This window comes from Hyperolius riggenbachi, chromosome 9 (assembly GCF_040937935.1).
Source record: "Hyperolius riggenbachi isolate aHypRig1 chromosome 9, aHypRig1.pri, whole genome shotgun sequence".
Lineage (NCBI taxonomy): Eukaryota > Metazoa > Chordata > Amphibia > Anura > Hyperoliidae > Hyperolius > Hyperolius riggenbachi.
In genome coordinates, this window is record NC_090654.1 from 186979541 (window position 1) to 187004933 (window position 25393).

The 25393-nt window shown below is 42.9% G+C and overlaps 1 protein-coding gene across 5 annotated transcripts in view; it reads right to left on the reverse strand.

The window, feature by feature from the left end:
- PRICKLE2 (prickle planar cell polarity protein 2) overlaps positions 1 to 25393 on the reverse strand; it is a 500639-nt gene that overhangs the window by 38417 nt on the left and 436829 nt on the right. For all 5 annotated transcript variants that reach the window (XM_068253797.1, XM_068253798.1, XM_068253799.1 and 2 more), the window contains one exon: positions 19846 to 20682. In XM_068253797.1, coding sequence (XP_068109898.1) covers positions 19846 to 20682 — 837 coding nt within the window. The remainder of the gene's footprint in view (positions 1 to 19845; positions 20683 to 25393) is intronic.

Here is a 25393-nt window from a genome sequence, read left to right on the forward strand (position 1 = left end):
ATGCAAATCCTGTCTTTAAGGACACTGGAGTGGCTTTAGAGGTGGGATCAGAAGCACACACAGGAAGTTTGTAAGGACTACCCCAAATTCAAGCTTGTATCTTAAACTCTGAAACCATCTGATATATCCATGATATACTATCAAATTTCTGCTGCTCAATGATGAACCATCTAGGATTCTAAGACCAAGAAACTGCACATGAGTCTAAGATCACCCTGTGCAATCCCAAGCCATGACAAAGAAGTTTAATGCATGTTGCTAATGATGTCTGAGGAGACCAGGGTTTGATGTTTGAGGAGACCAGTGTTTGCAGCTCTGAAGCGCTTTGTGTCCAACAGGAGAAAAGCATTATACAAATGTTAACATTACATAGTTACATAGACATATGTCCATCGTGTTCAACCAGAGAACAAAGTACAACACCAGCCTGCTCCCTCCCATATCCCTGTTGATCCAGAGGAAGGCAAAAAAAAACCCTTACAAGGCATGGTCCAACTAGCCCCAAAAGGGAAAAATTCCTTCCCAACTCCAGATGGCAATCAGATAAAATCCCTAGATCAACATCACTGGGCATTACCTAGTAATTGTAGCCATGGATGTCTTTCAACGCAAGGAAAGCATCTAAGCCCCCTTTAAATGCAAGTATAGAATTTGCCATAACTACTTCCTGTGGCAATGCATTCCACATCTTAATCACTCTTACTGTAAAGAACCCTTTCCTAAATAAATGGCTAAAACGTTTTTCCTCCATGTGCAGATCATGTCTTCTAGTCCTTTGAAAAGGCCTAGGGTCAAAAAGCTCATCCGCCAAGCTTTTATATTGTCCTCTGATGTATTTATACATGTTAATTAGATCACCTAAGGTGTCTTTTCTCAAGACTAAATAAACCCAGTTTATCTAACCTTTCTTGGTAAGTGGGACCTTCCATCCCACGTATCAATTTTGTTGCTCGTCTCTGCACCTGCTCTAAAACTGCAATATCTTTCCTGTAATGTGGTGCCCAGAACTGAATTCCATATTCCAGATGTGGCCTTACTAGAGAGCTAAACAGGGGCAATATTATGCTAGCATCATGAGTTTTTATTTCCCTTATAATGCATCCTAAAATGTTATTAGCTTTAGCTGCAGAGGCTTGGCATTGAATACGATTATTTAACTTGTTGTTGATGAGTACTCCTAAGTACTTCTCCTAGTTTAATGTCCCCAACTGTATCCCATTGTTATTATTAAGTCACCTTTCACCATTTGGCAGTCTGACTGAATAGTAGTTGCCAGGAAAATAACACCTGACAGCAAGTTGGTGTAAACCGTAAAGTTTGCTGGTGGAGGAATAATGGCCTGGGACCTTTCTTTATAGTTTGGGTAAGACCACTTATTTCCAGGGAAGGCAGATCTTATAGTTGTAGCACTAAAAAAAACGTTCTATAATGTGCTTTAACTGTGGGAAACCATTTGAGGTAATTTGGTAATTTGTTTGTTTAAGCATGACAAAGTTCTGTGCAGAAAGTGAGGCCTCGGAAAAAAGTGGTTGACAAAGTACTACATGAATGAACCTGATGACAAACAAACCACATGCTCCTTAATGGGTTCTCCTAAACATGACCATCACTACTCCTAGACAAACAGATTGGACATCCTGACTGCGTACATATAAAAGTTGCCGGGAAATTGGGGTGAAAGGTGAAGACAAAAAAACGGCTCACCCTGCTCCTGCAAAAGTCCCGGCGGGTTGATTACTATTCCTCCTCCAGGCTGCTATGGACTCAGGGAGTATGATGTAATTCGGCTGCCAGCAATTGCTGGTGGCCGAATGAAGCTGTTTTTAAAGTAATACTGTCTGAGCGTCGCTTTAGCTGTAATTCCTATTACGGCCTATGGCAGTGCCGGCTGCGCCGAAATCTCCAGTGTTGTTTTTCTTTGCTTTGATCCTGACTACCAATTCTGTATGGAGGCCCTAAATTCTACAAGTGATAAGGGAGACGCTCTGCGACTACCTCAGTGTCCATAAATCTGCCAGTCTTTAGCTCTGTGTACACATAAATAGCGTCCAGAATGTAACACAAGCAAGGGGAACGCCGGCTATGCCGTGACTGCAGACCACCGACATTCACAGAATATTTTACAGAGGATAAATCAACAAATGCTTTGTTACACCCTGTTTACTGGTTTGGAAATTGCAAGGACATTCTGCTACTGACATTTATCTGGGGAGATAATCAGTCAATGCCAACCACGGCAAGTACAAGGAATAGATGAAAAAAGAATGTTAAAAGACTAGACATACAGTAAAGGCAACAGCAAGATCCTATCTTTGAGAATACATTATGCATAAAATTATAACAATGTTAAAATACACTGTCTAGACCCTGACAAAGTGGATGATGCAAGCCAGGCAAGTGAAACATGACATCCTTCAATGATGTCATATTTAACAGTGGTGGTGTAATAGTTTTATAATGTAGCAATGATGAGGTCCCAGGCTGGAAGTTGCCATCTATGTTTTAAATTAATTATACATTGAGAAAAGACAGGGAAGTTGCAAAATGCTATAGAGCATCCAAACTAATTATCCCTATGGCTAATGTGACCCAAAGGGGTTATAATAATTATTTTGGAGCATTCATCAATTTTCTCTTTTACAGGATAACTGCACTCAGAAAATAAGATTAAAGCTATATCCACACAAGATATTTTCATAGCCAAAAATGATTGTTTGTGGTTATAATGGGTGACAATTTAGCATGATTATAGGTGATCATAATCATGTTTAAAAATCCTTGGTTGTCTGCTATTACAGATCCTGGGGTGAGATGCAGTGGTACATCTCCTATTCATATACAGCTGAGCAGCACATCTGTACGCTGACCATGGTTGGACTGCCGACCAAAGCAATCATGAAAGATTGTTTAGACTGTGATTTCACTGGTGTGTGTGTACATAACTTTAGCATTTGTCATTTGGCTCAGAGATCAGCCTTAGGCCCCTTTCACACTGCCGCGTTTTCAGTGCCTTGTGTTACTAAATATTAAAGCAGGGTGACACTAAAGAAATAAAAATCTATGGGACATGTCATTCTGGATGCAGTGCGATGCGATGGAAGTATCTGATTTGACGCAATGTCAACAGCACATTAAAGGAAAGCATCGGCGTGACGCACGTTGCCCGGAAGCCATATGAGTCAGTTGCAATGCAGATATTTTAAAGTGTTTGACGTTAGCGTTGCGGTGCGCATGCACGAATGCCAATTTTATTGTGACGCGCATCCTGTTTTCGGAACATATTACTTGCAATATGTATTTTCGCCACAGGGAGTGAGCAGTAGAGCGCCTCATTTATTGCGTGTTTTGGCACCTAGAATTACATTAACGCTCATTAACGAAGGTATCTACGAAGTTTGTTTTTTGTGGTGAAGGGCGACAATCTAATCGCACCGCAATGAAAACACTGGTTGCTGATTAACGTGGCCATTAACAAACCAAACTGATCAGATCAATGGGATTAATTCGAAAAACAGATAAATTCCATAAATCTGGTTGATTTGGCTAGTGGGAATTCTGCTGTTAATTGGCACAACAAATCCTTTTGATTACTGCAGCAATCAGAACAATCGATCGGCCGTGGAATTGTATTGTTAATGACCAGATTTAACAGAATGTACTCATAACTTGGGTCATAAAATTAATCCTGATTAGAGGCATGGTCAAAATCAAGCCCTACCACTGCACCTTGAATTATTAGACCTATTTGTTTTAGCATTTATTGTTAACTCACTTGGATACTGCAATATGTTTGTACTTTAGGCCAGATTTATCACAACATTACCAACAGTTTTTTCTTCTAAAACTGTTCTAATCAGCAGAGGAACTGTTCTGCATGATAATAAGAAACTTCTTAAATTCTACGTAATAGCGGCAGTTTAGCGTGGATTTCTAGAGCTGCACGACAGTTAAGACAAGTGCAAATCCATCCCTAAACTGCTGCAGATTCAGAAATGTTTCATAACAGTGCTGAGTAATATGTTGGCGCTTTATAAATACAATAAGTAAATAAATAGATAGCATAGATAGTGCAGCATTGCAGGCTAGATGTGATTTGTAAAGGGCTCCTCCCCCCTCACTCAGAGCCTGCTGACAGCAGATGTATTGGTTACCTCAGCAACAGCAATTCCCCTCACACACTGCACTGCCTGAGAGACCTTCCTAACTCCTCCTTAACAGTTTAAGAAGGAATCTGCACTATTTAGTGATTTCTTAGGATGTCTGAGACAGTTCTGCACGGATTTCTAAAAACCTACTAATATTTTGTCTCAGACACTCTTGATAAATGTCCCCCTGTGTCTTCCAGTGATTTTCATGGGCGAATTTCAGGCTAGGCCCTGGCCTAGGACACCAGGAAAGCAAGGGGAGGACTGTGGGCAGCAGCAGTTAGCATGCTGAACATTCATCCTGCTACACAGAGTTTGCACATATCGGTGGCCGCCTACCAACAGCCAGATCTGGCACTCAGGGGATGAAGGGGCAGCGAACAGGCACTTACAGTGATCTCTGAGCTCAGTGTTCTCCCCAGGCTTTTTTAGCTGGGTGCTCCACCTGGCTAATTTTGGTTAGTCGGGTGGAGCATCTGCTTACAGCACAGGAAAAGCACCAGCCCTGCAATCTCCTATCGTGCCGCACCTGGCTGGAAAACATTTCTGGGGAGAACACTGGAGCTACCTGTCGCTCACTGAATGTGCCACCAAGGAGCTTACAATCTAATCCCTGCCATCATGTCACTAATTGTCCTCAGAGGAGCCTACAATCTAATCCCTGGTGTGTTGGGGGGAAATTTAGGATGCTGTTGGTCTGAGGGCAACTGGTGATAGTGGACCTTGGGCGGTAAAAAGTACAAATCCAGCCCTGGTGACTTCGTTACGGGTTTCATGTAAACACTTATAATATGCATAAAGCAGGACTATTGATCCCTGTAATTGCGTGCATGAAAAAAGGGCGCCGTGAAAAAAGGGCCGAGTTGATAACAAAATGGCGCCGGTTATTAATGAAATCTGATAACGATAAACATCGTTGTCAAGCTTTGTTAATGCTAAATACCATTGTAAAAACAGACAAGAAAATAACGAAAAGATATTAACGTTAAATATCGTTATGTAATTCAACAATACAGTTTCCCTGGTGGTGCCTAACCCTAACTACCCCCTGGTGGTGCCTAACTATAATCACCCCCTGGTGGTGCCTAACCCTAACCCCCCACGGTGATGCCTAACCCTAACCACCCCAGGTGTTGCCTTAAACTAACCACCCCCTGGGTGGTGCCTAACCCTAACCACTCCCTCTGCAGAAACACCCTTTTACACATAGTAACGAAAATATCTTTGATAACGTAAAATTTGTAAATATAAACAAAATAATATGACTAAAACTACAGCGTTGCAAGCTTCTAAAACGATAACATACTTCAAAAACTATAATGTTCTAATATTGTTAACGATTTTTATCACGGCGCCCTTTTTCTGCTTTTTTGCCGTATTAATGATAATTGCATTAAAGTCTATGGCAGCACCATTTTTGTCCACCCTCAGCCGGTTCCCTTTTTTGCTGCTACCCTGTAATTTTATGTGTTGTTGTTTGCTGGACAGTTTGTCTTCTGTTTTCAGACTATTGTCATTGTGCTTTTCCTGTTTTTTTTTCTTGGGATTCTTAGGATACATCTCAATAAACCCAGTTAAAAAATGAATCCCAATTATCCTCATTATGTGGTGAGGCTGGCCAGGTGCTCCACCAGAAACAACTCACTGTGTAGCCGCGAGGAGGTAATCACTGTTTACAGCAAGACGTGACCTAAAAGATTGTAAAAAGTCTTTCTACAGTCTTGACAGTTGCTGAACCCCCCACGGATTTGTGACCTACTAACAGCGGCTTCCAACAGTATCCAGAGATAATGAAGTGAATAGATACATTGCCCAAATACAGAATTATGGATTAGTTTCCCCAGTTCTAAAGCCTTTGTACGACCCAAACAGCTGAGCACACAGAAAGCAGCCATCTTGGATGGGCTGAACAAATCAGCTGATCAATACACTAGTATGTAACTAATGAATCAATCAATGTGCACTGAACTCCAGGGGGAAATGAGGCCTCAGATGCTCCCCTACAGCTGCTTGTTCTTACCAGAGACTACCAGGATGGCTTAGAAAATGTTTCCGCCAGATTATGTCTGTTATTATAATTCCTTTTAAAAAAATCTTTGGTCCCTTCCTTATAAACTGCTTTAAAACTAAAATGGTGGGTTAAAGGGAACCAGAGCCGCCAGCAAAAAGAAGTTATACATTCCTGGGGCTTCCTCCAGCCCCATACGCACGGATCGCTCCCACGCCGCCATCCTCCGGGTCCTGTAGTTTCGGCCAGTCGGCGGCAGCACACGGCCAATTGTCCACATCACAGGGGCTCCCGGCATACCCTTATGCGTGCGGCTGCATACTGCGCAGCCACACGCGTAAGGATATGGAGGGAGCCCCTGATCATGCGGATAATTGCCCGCGTCCGGCGGAAGTGACGGGACCCAGTACCGGCCGATCCAGGAAACGGAGGATGGTGGCGTAGGAGCGATCCAGGCTTATGGGGCTGGTAGAAGCCCCAGGTATGTATGAAATCTTTTTTCTTTTGCTGTGGCCGGCGTCTCTGGTTCCCTTTAAGTTGAAGTAAGCTTTCAGAAGGTTTTCCACTTCCTGCTGTGTTAACATTAATAAACATTTTCTTCCAAGCAGAAGAAAACAATTGTATTGTCTTTAAATACAAACTTTTGCTATCGTTATCTCTGAAACTGACATTTCGTGTATTTGTTGAAAGAGAAAAAAGTAAAAATGTATACATGACAGATGTAATTTATATTTAGTACCAATCAAATGAATATTCATTCTCTTTCAGTAAAAGTGTATTTTCCTTAACAAAGTTTGTTAGACAAGCTGGCTAAGAACACTTTGGGAATAAGACAGGCAATGATGGAGGGAATTATCCTCATATCATCATTGTTATGGCAAATATAATCTATTCATTTCCTCAGGTGTTATACTTCCTGTGAGTAAACCTAGATTTGCTGCTCTTACATCTGACTGCTTAACAAGAAATCCTTCCTTTATAAGTTTCTTTTTTTGTTTTATTAATGCTGCACTTCAGGCAGACAGCCGAATACATTGTTTAAATAAAGCATATGGGAAATATTCTTCCTCCAAAAGAGAAGTTAGTATGTCGAGCCGATGCTGTGAACCAGAGAGCTCTCTGCAGATCTAACAAGGCACTACTTTACTAGAACACCATGTATAATTAGTAGGGGTTGGGGCCACCCCTCTGTAGTCAGCACCAATAGACAGAGCTGGCTACAGTGGGCACAGAGCGCCGGCAGTTATGTGACCACAAGTTTATATTGGATTCTAACATATTTAAGATTATATTTTTAAAGCACAACGGGAAGGAAATAAGTAGGAGGTAGTTCAGTTTAGCTAAACCTGAAGATCAGCTTCAATGCAAAGATCAAAGCCAGCAGTATCACCTGCTGAAATATTATTTCCTCCTGTTATGCCTGATAATCAACCTTTCCCACTGAGGTGAGAGTGGCCTAAGAGTGCGGAGTCTAGGTGACCACGGGTCTTCACCAGTGCACCCTGCAATGGGCCTTGCACCAGATCGCACTCAAGGAAAACTCTAACATCGGTGGAGAAAAAAGGTGACACCACCATGAGGGGATCAATTGTTAGTCATGGACATCCAGGTCAGAAGGCAGGCAGCTAGAATCATAAAGAGATACAGGTGGGGTCAGTCAAGGTAGCAAACAATCTTAAGTGACCAACAATCTAGGTAGGGGGAGGCGGTAGACAGGAATACAATAACAGGCCTGGGTCAATAACAAGGGATGCAGAGCAAAGAGTAGTCAACACAAGCTGGGTCAGGATCAGAGATCAGTCAGAGAAAAGCGAGTAGCAACACTAGGGTCAAGCACAATCACCCAAGGTGACAGGAATCAGCACTGAGGCTCAGAGCAGGCAAGTGCTAATTGTCTTGGTGTATAACCTCACCCTTTTGTGTCTTGGAATTTGTTATTCATTTCATAGATTGGACTCTGTTATACATTTTACTTATCATGTTACATCTGTCTTTGTAATTACCAGTTCTGTATTTTGTACTGGTGTCCATATTTGATGTATATAATTGTCTGTATCGTTATGTACCCCTTGTTTGTTTTCCTACTTTGTACAGCAATAATAACAATAATAAAAGTAACCTCTTATGCAGCACGTGCGTAAATGCCAGATTCTGTGCATGTGCACACAAAACGTAACGCTGCACTGCTCACACAGGTCCATACCCCCAACCACAGGCATAAGCCCACGTCCAGCAGGACACGCACAATACACAATAATACGACCGATCATGCAGGACCAAGGCTAGGGGAGACTGACTCCTCCCATGTCAGACTCAAAAGAATCCCTGGTGTCTCTGCAAACACCACTCTCCTTATCCCTCAGCAAAAGCAGTGCCCCTGAGAATGTCACTCTCTCTGCACTGCCTATCCTATCCCAGAGCGATTCAGTCATTCCCAATCTTCTGATTCCTTCTGAGGAGGAGAACTAGTTTCTGACAGGTTATAAGGAAATCAGTGCAGCACAACAATGATGTGTTAAGTGCTGTAATCTATAAGAAGCCAGTTTTGTAAACTAAAATCTGATTGGCTGCTTGGGTAACTGTCACTATATTTAAGCCACAGGAGTGGACATATTCCTGTATAATTTGGGAGCCAGTTTGTCTAATCAGGAGCCAGCTCAACTGACAACAAATAGAGAGAAACTTAAAAATCGGTGCCAGGTGGAGCATTTTAGGTGCCTTGGCAACACAGTCCACATCTGCATGTGATTCTGTAGTATTTTTTGACCAGTGGTTGCTAAGGTGATATAACTGCTAGTTACTCCACTTAAATGCAGACTGGTCAAACAATGTCCAAAACTTTTACATTGGTTCCATTTTCCTGCATTTGGCTGCATTCAGCACAGCCATGATGCAGTGACATCATAAAATGAGCCTTTTCTTCATTCAAGTCAGTTCATTGAAATGTAATGCATTTCACTGTATGCCAAACACGTATAAATGATTGAATTTGTGGTGTGAACAAGCTTCTGTAACAAAGAACCAAGCTTGTATATTAAATAGCTGTTTCTAATACCAATTTCATAAAGTTCTGTTGGAAAACACTGTCGTCAGTGCACTTTAGCTGAACCTGGCACATCTCTGTGACAGAAGTGAAAACTGCAATATGGCGCCGTACGGTAAACAAGCGTGGCAAAAATCCCAGTTCTAACAGACTGTTTAAAATCGGTAAAAGGAGACACCTGCACTTGAAGTGATAATTACGCCTTGCCAAGGGATTGGCAGGTAATTAAGCCCATCCAGACAACGTCAGAATGCAACTCAGACACAAATTTAAAAGATAAAAAAATTATCTTCTCAGTACGTGGTAAAGCGAAAATATCAGCCATCAGTTAACATCAGAATTAAATATACTGTATACAGTAACTGTAATTGTGCTGTTGTTGAACACTGGTATGTTGAAAAGCCATAGCAATCCTGCTATAAGGACACACGAAGGTTCAGCTGCAATTGCACACCTTTTTGTGCCATTACTGCAAGGAAGTTCTTTAGTTCAAATGGGATGAAGAAGAAATCTCTAAACTCTAGAATAAATAAGTTCCATATCTTACCACTGTGGTCGAAAAAAAGAAAAAAAAAACTAATGGTAGAGCAAAGCTGGAACCAAGACAATAAAAAAGGTAATGAAATACACCAGTGTGCAAAGAACCTGTCAGAGATGGACATTAGATAATTATCTCAGTAGTGAAAAGCCTCTAGATAATTAAGAGGCTTCCTAAATTATCCTTTAACCCACTGTTAACCACTTCAGGACCACAGTCTTTTCGCCCCTTAAAGGGGAACTGAAGAGAGAGTTATATGGAGGCTGTCCTGTTTATTTCCTTTTAATCAATACCAGTTGCCTGGCAGCCCTGCTGGTCTATTTCTCTGCAGTGGTATCTGATTAAAACCAGAAACAAGCATGCAGCTAGTCTTGTCAGATCAGACTTATAAGTCTGAACCACTGAAACACCTGATCTGCTGCATGCTTGTTCAGGGGCTATGGCTAATAGTATTAGAGGCAGAGGATCAGCAGGGCTGCCAGGCAACTGGTATTGTCTAAAAGGAAATAAACATGACAGCCTCCATATACCTCTCTCTTCAGTTCCCCTTTAAGGACCAGAGCCTTTTTCTCCATTCAGACCACTGCAGCTTTCACGGTTTAATGCTCGGTCATACAACCTACCACCTAAATGAATTTTACCTCCTTTTCTTGTCACTAATACAGCTTTCTTTTGATGCTATTTGATTGCTGCTGCGAGTTTTACTTTTTATTATATTCATCAAAAAAGACATGAATTTTGTCAAAAAAATGACTTTTTTAACTTTCTGTGCTGACATTTTTCAAATAAAGTAAAATTTCCTATACATTTGAGCGCGAAAGTTATTCTGCTACATGTCTTTGATAAAAAAAAAACCATTCAGTGTATATTTATTGGATTGGGTAAAAGTTATAGCGTTTACAAACTATGGTGCCAAAAGTGAATTTTCCCATTTTCAAGCATCTCTGACTTTTCTGCGCACCTGTCAGGTTTCATGAGGGGCTAAAATTCCAGGATAGTCCAAATACCCCCCAAATGACCCCATTTTGGAAAGAAGACATCCCAAAGTATTCAGTGAGAGGCATGGTGAGTTCATAGAAGATTTTATTTTTTGTCACAAGTTAGCGGAAAATGACACTTTGTGACAACAACAACAAAAAAAAAAGTTTCCATTTCTTCTAACTTGCGACAAAAAAAAAATGAAATCTGCCACGGACTCACTATGCTCCTCTCTGAATACCTTGAAGTGTCTACTTTCCAAAATGGGGTCATTTGTGGGGTGTGTTCACTGTCCTGGCATTTTGGGGGGTGCCTAATTGTAAGCACCCCTGTAAAGCCTAAAGATGCTCATTGGACTTTGGGCCCCTTAGCGCAGTTAGGCTGCAAAAAAGTGCCACACATGTGGTATTGCCGTACTCAGGAAAAGTAGTATAATGTGTTTTGGGGTGTATTTTTACACATACCCATGCTGGGTGGGAGAAATATCTCCGTAAATGACAATTTTTTTATTTTTTTTACACACAATTGTCTATTTATAGAGATATTTCTCCCACTCAGCATGGGTATGTGGAAAAATACACCCCAAAACACATTATACTACTTCTCCTGAGTACGGCAATACCACATGTGTGGCACTTTTTTGCACCCTAACTGCGCTAAGGGGCCCAAAGTCCAATGAGTACCTTTAGGATTTCACAGGTCATTTTGAGAAATTTCGTTTCAAGACTACTCCTCACGGTTTAGGGCCCCTAAAATGCCAGGACAGTATAGGAACCCCACAAATTACCCCATTTTAGAAAGAAGACACCCCAAGGTATTCCATTAGGAGTATGGTGAGTTCATAGAAGATTTTTTTTTTTTGTCACAAGTTAGCGGAAATTGATGTTAATTGTTTTTTTTCACAAAGTGTCATTTTCCGCTAACTTGTGACAAAAAATAAAATCTTCTATGAACTCACCATACTCCTAACGGAATACCTTGGGGTGTCTTCTTTCTAAAATGGGGTCATTTGTGGGGTTCCTATACTGCCCTGGCATTTTAGGGGCCCTAAACCGTGAGGAGTAGTCTTGAAACCAAATGTCGCAAAATGACCTGTGAAATCCTAAAGGTACTCATTGGACTTTGGGCCCCTTAGCGCACTTAGGGTGCAAAAAAGTGCCACACATGTGGTACCGCCGTACTCAGGAGAAGTAGTATAATGTGTTTTGGGGTGTATTTTTACACATACAGATGCTGGGTGGGAGAAATATCTCTGTAAATGACAATTATTTGATTTGTTTTACACACAATTGTCCATTTACAGAGAGATTTCTCCCACCCAGCATGGGTATGTATAAAAATACACCGCAAAACACATTATACTACTTCTTCTGAGTACGGCGATACCACATGTGTGACACTTTTTTGCAACCTAGGTGCGCTAAGGGGCCTAACGTCCTATTCACAGGTCATTTTGAGGCATTTGGATTCTAGACTACTCCTCACGGTTTAGGGCCCCTAAAATGCCAGGGCAGTATAGGAACCCCACAAGTGACCCCATTTTAGAAAGAAGACACCCCAAGGTATTCCGTTAGGGGTATGGTGAGTTCATAGAAGATTTTATTTTTTGTCACAAGTTAGTGAAAAATGACACTTTGTGAAAAAAACAATAAAAATCCAATTTCCTCTAACTTTTGACAAAAAATAAAATATTCTATGAACTCATCATACACCTAACAGAATACCTTGGGGTGTCTTCTTTCTAAAATGGGGTCACTTGTGGGGTTCCTATACTGCCCTGGCATTTTACGGGCCCAAAACTGTGAGTAGTCTGGAAACCAAATTTCTCAAAATGACTGTTCAGGGGTATAAGCATCTGCAAATTTTGATGACAGGTGGTCTATGAGGGGGCAAATTTTGTGGAAGCGGTCATAAGCAGGGTGGCCTCTTAGATGACAGGATGTATTGGGCCTGATCTGATGGATAGGAGTGCTAGGGGGGTGACAGGAGGTGATTGATGGGTGTCTCAGGGGGCGGTTAGAGGGGAAAATAGATGCAATAAATGCACTGGGGACGTGATCGGAAGGGGGTCTGAGGGGGATCTGAGGGTTTGGCCGAGTGATCAGGAGCCCACACGGGGCAAATTAGGGCCTGATCTGATGGGTAGGTGTGCTAGGGGGTGACAGGAGGTGATTGATGGGTGTCTCAAGGTGTGATTAGAGGGGGGAAATAGATGCAAGCAATGCACTGGCGAGGTGATCAGGGCTGGGGTCTGAGGGCGTTCTGAGGTGTGGGCGGGTGATTGGGTGCCCACAAGGGGCAGATTAGGGTCTAATCTGATGGGTAACAGTGACAGGTGGTGATAGGGGGTGATTGATGGGTAATTAGTGGGTGTTTAGAGGAGAGAAGATCTGCGGGCGATCTATTGGTGTGGGTGGGTGATCAGATTGCCCGCAAGGGGCAGGTTAGGGGCTGTTTGATGGGTGGCAGTGACAGGGGGTGATTGATGGGTGGCAGTGACAGGGGGTGATTGATGGGTGATTGACAGGTGATCAGTGGGTTATTACAGGGAATAACAGATGTAAATATTGCACGGGCGAATTGATAAGGGGGGGTCTGAGGGCAATCTGAGCGTGTGGGCGGGTGATTGGGTGCCCGCAAGGGGCAGATTAGGGTCTAATCTGATGGGTAACAGTGACAGGTGGTGATAGGGGGTGATTGATGGGTAATTAGTGGGTGTTTAGAGGAGATAAGAGATGTAAACAATGGATTTGGGAGGTGATCTGATGTCGGATCTGCGGGCGATCTATTGGTGTGGGTGGGTGATCAGATTGCCCGCAAGGGGCAGGTTAGGGGCTGATTGATGGGTGGCAGTGACAGGGGGTGATTGATGGGTGGCAGTGACAGGGGGTGATTGATGGGTGATTGACAGGTGATCAGTGGGTTATTACAGGGAATAACAGATGTAAATATTGCACGGGCGAATTGATAAGGGGGGGTCTGAGGGCAATCTGAGCGTGTGGGCGGGTGATTGGGTGCCCGCAAGGGGCAGATTAGGGTCTAATCTGATGGGTAACAGTGACAGGTGGTGATAGGGGGTGATTGATGGGTAATTAGTGGGTGTTTAGAGGAGATAAGAGATGTAAACAATGGATTTGGGAGGTGATCTGATGTCGGATCTGCGGGCGATCTATTGGTGTGGGTGGGTGATCAGATTGCCCGCAAGGGGCAGGTTAGGGGCTGATTGATGGGTGGCAGTGACAGGGGGTGATTGACGGGTGATTGACGGGTGATTGACAGGTGATTGACAGGTGATTGACAGGTGATCAGGGGGGATAGATGCATACAGTACACGGGGGGGGGGGGGGTCTGGGGGGGGGGGGGTCTGGGGAGAATCTGAGGGGTGGGGGGGTGATCAGGAGGGAGTAGGGGGCAGATTAGGGACTTAAAAATAAAATAGCGTTGACAGATAGTGACAGGGAGTGATTGATGGGTGATTAGGGGGGTGACTGGGTGCAAACAGTGGTCTGGGGGGTGGGCAGGGGGGGGTCTGAGGGGTGCTGTGGGCGATCAGGGGGCAGGGGAGGGGGAAATCAGTGTGCTTGGGTGCAGACTAGGGTGGCTGCAGCCTGCCCTGGTGGTCCCTCGGACACTGGGACCACCAGGGCAGGAGGCAGCCAGTATAATAGGCTTTGTATACATTACAAAGCCTATTATACTTGTTACATGCGGCGATCCGGGTGCTAGTAACCCGCCGGCGCTTCCGAACGGCCGGCGGGTTACAACGAACGGTGGGCGGAGCCAGTCCCCGGCGGCTGATCGCGTCACGAATGACGCGATCGCCGCACAGACACTCCCGCAGCCGCCCCCGCCGATGGGCGTATTGCGGTCGTTTGGGCCCGGTCTTTGCCGCCGCCCATCGGCTGGGGGCGGTCCTCAAGTGGTTAAAGCTCCGGGTCCCTCTTTATCTTCCGGCTGTGAGCACAGTTGTGGATGAGGGCTTCTGCACTGGTCAAGCATGAGCGCAATCTGAACATGACCAGTAGAGCACTTCCCTTTACTGGGGCATGCATGGGCCTTACTTGCGCATGCCTAGTCCGGATGCATTAGTCCATGGCTTTGCTTGCAGCCAGAAGAAACCTATTGAACTCGCCAAGTTGAATGGTTATAGAGGGACCCTGCACTGGAACCATGAGCTGTAGGAGGATCCAGGAAGCCTCTGGAGTCTAAACAATGCGGAGGCTTCCCACTACTGAAGTAAGTATCTTTTGTTTTACACATCATGGTTACTTTAACCACAGCCAATTAGTAAGCCATCTATAACAACCACATAACAGGCAACGGGTCTGAACAAATCCATGTGAAAGTATCAGCGGTCCTAGGTAAATGCTAAAGCGCCTACCTTAAACTGAACTTTGTTACATAGTTACATAGTTATTTGGGTTGGAAAAATATGTCCATCGAGTTCAACCAGAAAATAAAGTACAACACCAGCCTGCACCCTTTGTGTAAAAGAAAAGCTCTAATACTGCTCAACAGTGACCCAAATGTCACCATATTGTTAATGGGGAGGTGCTTTTTGAAACCAAACACAAGTATCACTTCAAGCTCATCACAGCTTAGTGACTCCAGCGAATATAAATAACCAAGGATCCCGTGAGGGATTCCAAGAAAAAAGTGACAGCTTACTTGCTGCAAAAACTCAGATCTGTCCACTAAATCTTACTTCCCAGTCCCTATCTATATAGCTTATATAGATGCTTATAGAGATGCCCAGAAATACATAAGGAAGGGTTCCCACACACACCTATTGCCAGCAGTATCAACACTTCCACATATCTGGCTACCATCTTAACACCTTTGATTGAAAACACAGTGCCTCACATTCAATCTCAAATGAACTGTCAAGAAGGTCAGTGGAATAATAATGGAGACCGAGGAGTTTTGTTCTCCCTTGATGTCACATTCACCTTCACACATCTGCTTACTACGAGGGCAACTGAGACTATATAGAACTGTTAAAAACTGGGTATCACCTTGTTGCAACCAAAGAATAATGTCTACAAAAACATGGCTGTCCTATGGGATCACTATTGTTTCCCAAGAAAAAAGCATGTACATAATTCACTTATTCCAAGCAACAGTAAGTGTGGTCTCCCTAAAGCTTTGAGGTTCTGGTTGAACTCGATGGACAATAACTGTATAAAGGAGGAAAAATCAAGAAGTTTTAACATAATCAAGGAATCCAAATCTAAATATTGAGTCAAACGTATGGATGACTTCTAAGTCAAAATGAAAATATGTGAAGCACAAGCTTTTACTAAGCATACGTTTTATGGATAAAAATATAATTAACAACCATAGCATCCCTGTGTCTTTATACTCTGCAATACACAGAGACAGACCTTTGTACATTCTGAGGATCCATCACCCAAATACAGCTAAACTAACTTGATCTATGCAGTCTAGTGTGCTGAAGTTCAAAAAATTGCAAATGAGGACAATCTAATAATTCCTTAGCAGCATAGGAGGGCTGTTGTTTACGGAAGAGGGGATCTGCGAACAATATTTCAGGAGGTCAATATCCAGAAAGATGATCAATCAGATGGGAATGTCGAACCATTTGAAAAATGAGTGTTAGACCACACTTTCTGTGGCTTTCACTAACTGAATTACCTGTACACATAAATGTCTATGCATTTCCACCATGTCATTTAAACTTAAAAAGTAAGTGAAGAAACATCATCTAGTTTCTTGTTTCTAAACATTATCACAGCATGAACCCCTTTATGAAAGAAGCTATTTGCGTAAAGTGTTTGTCTAGTACTCCTTTGTTGTAGATAACAACATGTCAAGCATTCTGTCGGGACACACACACACACACACACACACACACACACACACACACACACACACACACACACACACACACACACACACACACACACACACTAACCCGTAATTATGAATGGACTTTTAGATTAAAGCACATACTTTCAGAAGCACATACTTACCAGAGAAAAGCCTCTGGATCCTAATGCAGTGTTCCCCAACCCTGTCCTCAAGGCTCACCAATACTGCAGGTTTTGTATAAATCCACAGAGGTAGTTAATCAGCTCTGCTGCAACACTACTCCACTATTCGAACATTACTGCACCCGTGATTGTGAGTGGTTTCCTGCAAAACATGCACTGAGGGTGGGCCTTGAGGACAGGGTTGGGGAACTCTGTCCTAATGAACCTTCCCTCGCTGTCACCTGGTCCCCCATTGCTGCTCACCGACCCTCCAGCTGATCAGGGCTGCACTCCTTTTCTGGAATAAGCGAGCATGGTTACACCTGCACAGTTGCATAGTACTGCTCGTGCACAAGCGGCTCCGGCTTAGTGTGCAGGCGCAGTCATACATGCGCAAGTGCAATACCGCCATGCTCATGCTTGAAGAGAAGCGTAGCCGATCAGATTACCGGCAAGCCCTTGGCAGTGGAGGTTCCATGCTAGGTGACGGGGATCAGAGGACGGTGAGGGAAGCCTCATTAGGATCCTGAGGCATTCCGTCTTAGGTAAGTATGTGATTTTGTACATGAGCTTTGGCTTGGGTGCACTTTAAAATGAATGTACCACAATCAAATAAATTGTCAAAAATACATAAGCCTACATACATATAAGATGTATTTTTGTTCCACAGTAAAGTGCACTCTAAATGACATTTTTTCTATGTAGCTGTCACTTAGAGTAGGTAGGTATTAATCTGATGACTGAACTTCTTGGGGATTTTTAAAGTTTCCTTTATACTTTTCAAAAGAATTCCCAGGAATGGACCTATAAAAAAAGCTGCCAGCCAGCCTTCCTACCCACCCACATGCATGCTGTTCTGGTAGCTGTTCTGGTAGCTATTCTGGTAGCTGGACTGTGACTCTGCTGTCCAGGAATTGTGTTTTGAAAATAAAGGAAACTCTGAAAATTCCCCTAAATAGGTATAAATAGTGTCCTCTGGCATTACAGAGGCGCCGAGCTCGCTGATATAATACAGATGGTAAGTCTGCCTTCTCCTTATACTCTTGTTTACTTGCTGCCAAAAACACCCCACCTGTTTTTTAGCCATTCCAACACCCTCTGTTCCTCCTCCTCCTCTAGACCATGTCAACCCTTTCTCCCAATTTCACCCACCATTCACTGTTGTTCTGTATGATGTCCACAACAACCGGCAGCAAACCCAGCCAATTTTTTACTTTATGTATTTGCATATTTGTTTGTATTTATCATTGGTCTTACTCTGTTTAGCACAATGCACCTTTAACATTCCCCCTACCCATTCTATAGCTGTCAAGCATACCTATGAGACTACTATCAGTCTGAAACTAATATTTATAACCCGCGCACAACTTGTCACTAAAATGTAATGCAAAATGTAAATTTACGTATTCATATCAGCACTTTGACGATTTTATGCCTCTGGTTGTCTGTTTGTGTATTTTCTGCAGCTGTGACTCCTACTGTATTTTGCCTGAGGAAGCGGGATGTATGGCTCGTGAAACGCGTTGCATTGTTTTTTGGAGTTCCGAATAAATTGTTGACTGTCTGAATCGCAGTCCTTGCCTGTGTCTGTTTGGAGGGGGTAAGACCACCGCTGCCTCCTCTGTTTAACCAGTTGGTTTTTTAAGTTCATTTAATTACCTTTTATTCTTTTGGCGCCTCTGTATCTTGTACACTGAATAGCCTCTGCATATTAATTAAGTCATCAACCTGTTTTTCTTTTAATTATTCTATTTATCTGTCAGTTTAAAGAGGCCCAGTCACAAACAGGTATTTGTAATATTCACTCAGAAATACTCTAGGGCCCGATCACACTGCCGGGTGAAAAACTGATTCATATAAAAACGGATCCATCAAAGGGAGCAGTCTTTATCGGGCATCAGCTTTTTTATCTGGGACTTCCAGTTCCGTTAGTGAGCGGTCAATGCGTCACTTCTGTTGATCCAAATATATCGCAGCCTCCCCAAACTTGTATCCGTTCAGCGGAAGAAGCTGAACAGATACGTTGGAATGCAGAATGGGAATGGATCCTATAGATTAACACAGGATCTGTTTCCACCCATTAGGATCCACTAGAAGTAAACTGACCATTTTTTTTATACCTGTGTGATTTGGCTCTTACAGTGACATTTAAAGCTAGGCATACACATATTGATTTCCCTGGCTAATTTAATCACTCTAATCAAATCTGCCAGACATCTGTTGCACCTCAAACATATTCGATTGATTCACTTTCAATGGATTTTGGGCAGCTTATTGATGGAAGATGTAATTGTACATGTTGAAAAAATGTGAGTGGGCGTGGAGGAGCAGCAAGGGATTGTTGGCTGCATAGCGCTGAACCGCATCAAGCAGTATGATGGTAATGGTTGTAACAATGCTACATATATTTCAGTAGAGAAGTCTCATTGACATTCTCTACTAAAAAAAGCTCTGCTAAGTCATGCTACAGGATAAAAAAAAAAAATTCTGCTTGAAACTGTCTACTACACAAACAGAAACACATACTTAACATCATTCGTCAATTTATATTCCTCCAGTGAAGGCCTGAGAATATTTTAAGCAGATTCTAATTCCAGAATGCAAGAAAGAAAAGTAAATATTCGGAGGAATGGCAGAATACTTGGCAAGACTCCTATGAAGTGACCTTAAACCTCTTGTCTGTAGCAGATCTGCTGGGCCAATGCAGACAATGCTCCTCCTGCCCCCACCCACTCACGTTCTCTCTTGTCCCCCAAGAAGTGGTCTGCAGTCAAGTCACACTAGGACACCGTTTCAATTAAGTTAAAGCTCAACAAAGTCAAAATCTGACATTTTCACATAGGCAACAGGATAGCTGGACATGCTCTACAGCCTAAGTTGACTTATACCAAGGGATAAAGAATAATGAAGCATTTATAACATAGCAGAGGGAACTTTATAACAAATAACCTCAGCACTGCATCTGTGTCTGGTTGAAATCTGTATAGCGTATAATTAAGAAAGCCAGGTGGAAGGTCTAGCTTACTCTGTTAACTATTTCGTTTTAGTGTGTATAATCTGATCTGTCTTGTCCTTCTACTTCAGGAAAGCATTGGAAACAATGGAAATTCATGAGTTTATTTATAATGTTAAAATCTTACCTGTATTATTGGACAAGGCAAGTGATTCCATAGAACCTCTGGGAGTTTGTTCTGTTGGGGTTAACCCTTCAGTGAATTTAAGTGCATTGATTGGATGTCTTGTTCGACACTGTTGAGAATTTAAATTTTTGTTTTCTGGAACTCGCAGACTTGATCGTGCTTCATTGAAGCTGTGTGTGGAAGCATCACTAAAGCTCTCCTGCTGACGTAGTCTCCCTTGGTAGTAATCCTCTCTGGCATCTTGAGAGAAGCTCTCGCTGTGACTCATCATTGATAGGCTCCTTTTTTGGTTGCTAAAATGCTTGGCCCACATCTGGTCTGGTTGGGCCCCGGCCCCTTGTCCTGGACTATAGGAAGTCCGTATATTGCATTGGCTGAGAAGCTGCAGAGGACTCTGAGATTGACTCCTCTCTAGCTTGTTACCATAATTATAGAGTTCATCTCTGCTCCTCCATCGTTGATCTCGATTCAAGCTCGGGTTTTGGCTTGACACGCTTAGCAAATCCATCTGCAGAGAGAGAGGGTCGACATCTGTAGAAAGTCTGTTAGAAGCAACATGTAACTGATTCATGTTGTTGTCTTCGAGTTTGGCTTTATTCTTGCCAATCTTAGCACTGCGGCGTGACTCCTTTGCCCTGGCATTCTGAAATGCAGAGTCTGAGGAATCTGAGCCATTGGGGTCCTCACCCATACTGCATGCTCTGGAGCAAAATATCTGGCCTTGTTTTGGCAGAAAGGGGCGTCCAAGCAGTGATTTTTTACAGTGGGCACAACAAAAGCAGGTCTCTGTTGCATGCCAATGCTGGCCATCATACGTCATCTGTCCTTGGTCAATACCTGTGGATAACGGAAAAACCATTACTGTAGATTAATATTAAGTGTTTTATAAAGTTAGATTTGAAAACATGTTTTCAGAACACTGAGTCAGGCCCGGTTCACACTGGCAGAAAAAAAATGGTCCGTTCGCGGATCCTAAAAGAACGGATCCAATGTTAACCTATGGTTTCATTCACATTGGTCTGTTAAAATGGATCCGTTCCGCACGATAAGCTGAATGGACCACAAATTTGTTCTGCAGCAATTTTTCCGGACCACTGAGCCCAGCGGAATGGAAACAGAAGCTGAAGCACTGCACTGGGGGCAATGAGAAAATTAAATGTTTCTTCACACTTTGGTGATGGAGGTCTGGGGAGGATATGGGGAAACAGAACAGAAGCAGCTGAACGGTAAGAGAGTGAAAATGGATCCGATCGACCGGTAATCAGATCAGTTTTCACACATCCGTTTGCCACTGGATTGCCAGTGTGAACCGGGTCTAAGGCCTGGTTCACACATAAGTCTGCAGATTTCCGGTCCAGTCCAGTACTGTCCTGTCCGTTTTGCATGAGTTTTCTATCAGTTGTACCTGACTAGACCAAAAATGTACAACCTTTATGTGTGAACACAACCATAAAAACACATACAAAACTGATAGGACTGGACCAGACCGGAAATGCATGAACACATCCATGGAAATACATATAAAACTGATGCCAACTGTCAAAAACTGACAGGGCAGGATTGGACACCTTTTTATGTGTGAACCAAGCCTAACCTAAATATTCTAATGTTTATACAGTGAAGGTTTTTAATGTTGCTTAGGTTTTCATTGGGGAGATTTTTCTCTCACTTTCTGTTCTTAAGAGATGATGCCCACTGGGAAAAGACATGTTTGAGATTTTCTTGTCACTCAGGGGTATAGACAGTATTAAAAAAAAAAACTTACAGATGTTCCACTCCTTTACCACACTACTATATAATGTAATTATTGCGATCTCTGAACCTGACTGAGAGATTTCACTTGACTTTCGGTTGTCATTGAACCACTCACAGAGAGGAATGGAGGAGAAACCAAATATAACCCAGACAACAATGAAAATGTACTTGTAACCCCTATTTTATTAAACACTAAAATAAGGGATCTTTGGCTAGCATTCCACTTAAAAAACAACAACAACAAAAAACATTTCTGTAAACCCAGAAAATGTGAGCAAAGGACTTTAAAAACATTAGTTCACCTACAGTCAACCTATACAAAAACTAATCTTAACCACTTCCTGTCCAGATGACTTGAAAATAAAGGTGCGTACACACGCACTAGAAAAGGCAATGACGGGTCCGCCGGACCCTCCCGCTGGGCGGTCTTTTAGCCGACAGTGGCGCGTGTGTACGCGCTGTTGGCGGACTGATAAGGCTGTTTCTGACCGATCTGCTACACACATGCTACTGTTGGCTAAAATACCGGCCAGCGGGAGGGTCCGGCGGACCCGTCGTAGCCTTTTGTAGTGCGTGTGTATGCACCTATAGTCTCTGCACTCTACTCCCTACAAAATCCTAGATAACACTGTTTGTTTATCTCTGAGCTGATAACAATGCTACACAGTTGTAAAGGATTGACAGCAAACCCCTCTTCTCCTCCCAGGGAATTCAATGGCAGGGCTTATTAGTAAACAAGTGTAAACTAAATATTCCAGGAGCAGACAGATGTAACAAGAGAGTAGGGTATATACATTTTTGTTACTAATACATATTAAAACAAATTAACTGTAAAAACAGGACAGATAAACAAATAAAATGTGTGGGTTTAATGTGTATAATAGAGCTGTTTCCACTAAAGCTATAATGTATGAAGGTGGATAAATTGTATTTTTTTCACTTTTTTCCATATTTTCCTTTTAAAATGCACAGAAAATAAGGTCATTACTAAAAACAAATATCAGCCACAGAAAGCCTAATTTGTCTTGAAAAAAACAATACACAGATCATTTAGTTGTGATAATTATTGATAAAGTTATTGCCAAAGTAATCAAGGCTTTGGTGAACTGTAAAAATGACCAGGGTAAGGAAGTGGTTAAAGTGACAGCTGAATTGTCAGTGGTGCAACTATACAACCCTTTAAAGTGAAAGTTTTGCAAAACGTCAGCTTTCTTTTTAGCTTCAGATAATTCGAGGTGGGGGTACGTTTTTCTGGCCATCTGTGAACTCTCTGAGACCAGATTTTGCCTTGCTTTTGGAAAAATGTCCTTTAACTGCTTATTGTGTCTCTGAGAAGTGAGAGACAAAGACATTTACAAAAACATGATAGACATTCTAACCCTCACCCAACCTTAAAAAAAGCACACAAAAAAATAAAAATAAAATAAAAAAAACACTTTTCCTTTTAAATAATCTTTCCATATCTGTAATAAATCTTTTCCAGGTGTCTTTATAGAGTTACAACTCACATGTGCAAAGATCAGAAGTAGATCCTATCAAGGAGGATTATGGCAGTACAATTTTCCTTTATTTACACCCAATCACTTTTGCATTTTTTTCCATTCTTCCCACAAAGCACCTGCTGCAATGAGTAGGCAATAGGGTCCAGATGTGAAGGCTTTTACTAACACCCCTTGATCTTGAATGTCGCCTCTTGCAATTTCCATGTAGAAATAAGAACTCCAACCAAACTGTTGGTTTTAGTGGTTCTGTGCTATAATCTTCCGAGGTGCATTATATTTTTTAGCACGATACTCAGCAGCTTCTTAGTAGCTAAAAGTGCAGCATATTTAATCTGCCTAAGCTGTGTCACCCGTTCCCAGGAGCTGTTTGGCTGAAAACTGTGGAATATGTTTCTGCTGTTATCTGTGATGAATGGGGAGGAAATTCTTCATCATACATTAAACAGGGCAGTAGTGGAAAAGTCTGGGAACGGCTGAACACTGAGTTTTACCTTCCTGCTTCAGAGAAGGCCATTTTCTAAATGATGTAGCATGTACCATTTAACATGCTACTCCAGTTTCATTAAATAAAATGTAATGAAAGTGATGTTACTAAAAATATATATATTTTCACTTCCAGCTATGTTTTTTTCAGACATGGTAAAATGCCCTGAGTATGCTTTCCAGAAACCATTGCAACAGATGAAACAGCCCATCCATGGCAATTGCAGCAAAAGAAAAAAAATGTGCCTTGCAAGCTAAAAGTATGTATGGAGATGACTAGTGTTGGGCGAACAGTGTTCGCCACTGTTCGGGTTCTGCAGAACATCACCCTGTTCGGGTGATGTTCGAGTTCGGCCGAACACCTGACGGTGCTCGGCCAAACCGTTCGGCCATATGGCCGAACTAAGAGCGCATGGCCGAACGTTCCCCGAACGTTCGGCTAGCGCTGTGATTGGCCGAACGGGTCACGTGGTTCGGACCCGAACGCGCTCTGATTGGCCGAACTGTCACGTGGTTCGGGTAAATAAATACCCGAACCACGTCATATCTCCGCCATTTGTCTGTGGGTTTAGCTTTGGGTAGGCAGGCAGGGTAGTTCGCGCTCCAGCCACGCTAGCCAGGGTCCCCCCCAGTCATTGTGTGTCGCTGCTGGGAACAGTAGTACACCGCTCGTTCAGCCACACTATATAGCATTCTGTGTACTGTTCTGTGTCTGCTGGGAACAGTAGTACACCGCTCGTTCAGCCACACTATATAGCATTCTGTGTACTGTTCTGTGTCTGCTGGGAACAGTAGTACACCGCTCGTTCAGCCACACTATATAGCATTCTGTGTACTGTTCTGTGTCTGCTGGGAACAGTAGTACACCGCTCGTTCAGCCACACTATATAGCATTCTGTGTACTGTTCTGTGTCTGCTGGGAACAGTAGTACACCGCTCGTTCAGCCACACTATATAGCATTCTGTGTACTGTTCTGTGTCTGCTGGGAACAGTAGTACACCGCTCGTTCAGCCACACTATATAGCATTCTGTGTACTGTTCTGTGTCTGCTGGGAACAGTAGTACACCGCTCGTTCAGCCACACTATATAGCATTCTGTGTACTGTTCTGTGTCTGCTGGGAACAGTAGTACACCGCTCGTTCAGCCACACTATATAGCATTCTGTGTACTGTTCTGTGTCTGCTGGGAACAGTAGTACACCGCTCGTCCAGCCACACTATATAGCATTCTGTGTACTGTTCTGTGTCTGCTGGGAACAGTAGTACACCGCTCGTTCAGCCACACTATATAGCATTCTGTGTACTGTTCTGTGTCTGCTGGGAACAGTAGTACACCGCTCGTTCAGCCACACTATATAGCATTCTGTGTACTGTTCTGTGTCTGCTGGGAACAGTAGTACACCGCTCGTTCAGCCACACTATATAGCATTCTGTGTACTGTTCTGTGTCTGCTGGGAACAGTAGTACACCGCTCGTTCAGCCACACTATATAGCATTCTGTGTACTGTTCTGTGTCTGCTGGGAACAGTAGTACACCGCTCGTTCAGCCACACTATATAGCATTCTGTGTACTGTTCTGTGTCTGCTGGGAACAGTAATACACCGCTCGTTCAGCCACACTATATAGCATTCTGTGTACTGTTCTGTGTCTGCTGGGAACAGTGGTACACCGCTCGTTCAGCCACACTATATAGCATTCTGTGTACTGTTCTGTGTCTGCTGGGAACAGTAGTACACCGCTCGTTCAGCCACACTATATAGCATTCTGTGTACTGTTCTGTGTCTGCTGGGAATAGTGGTACACCGC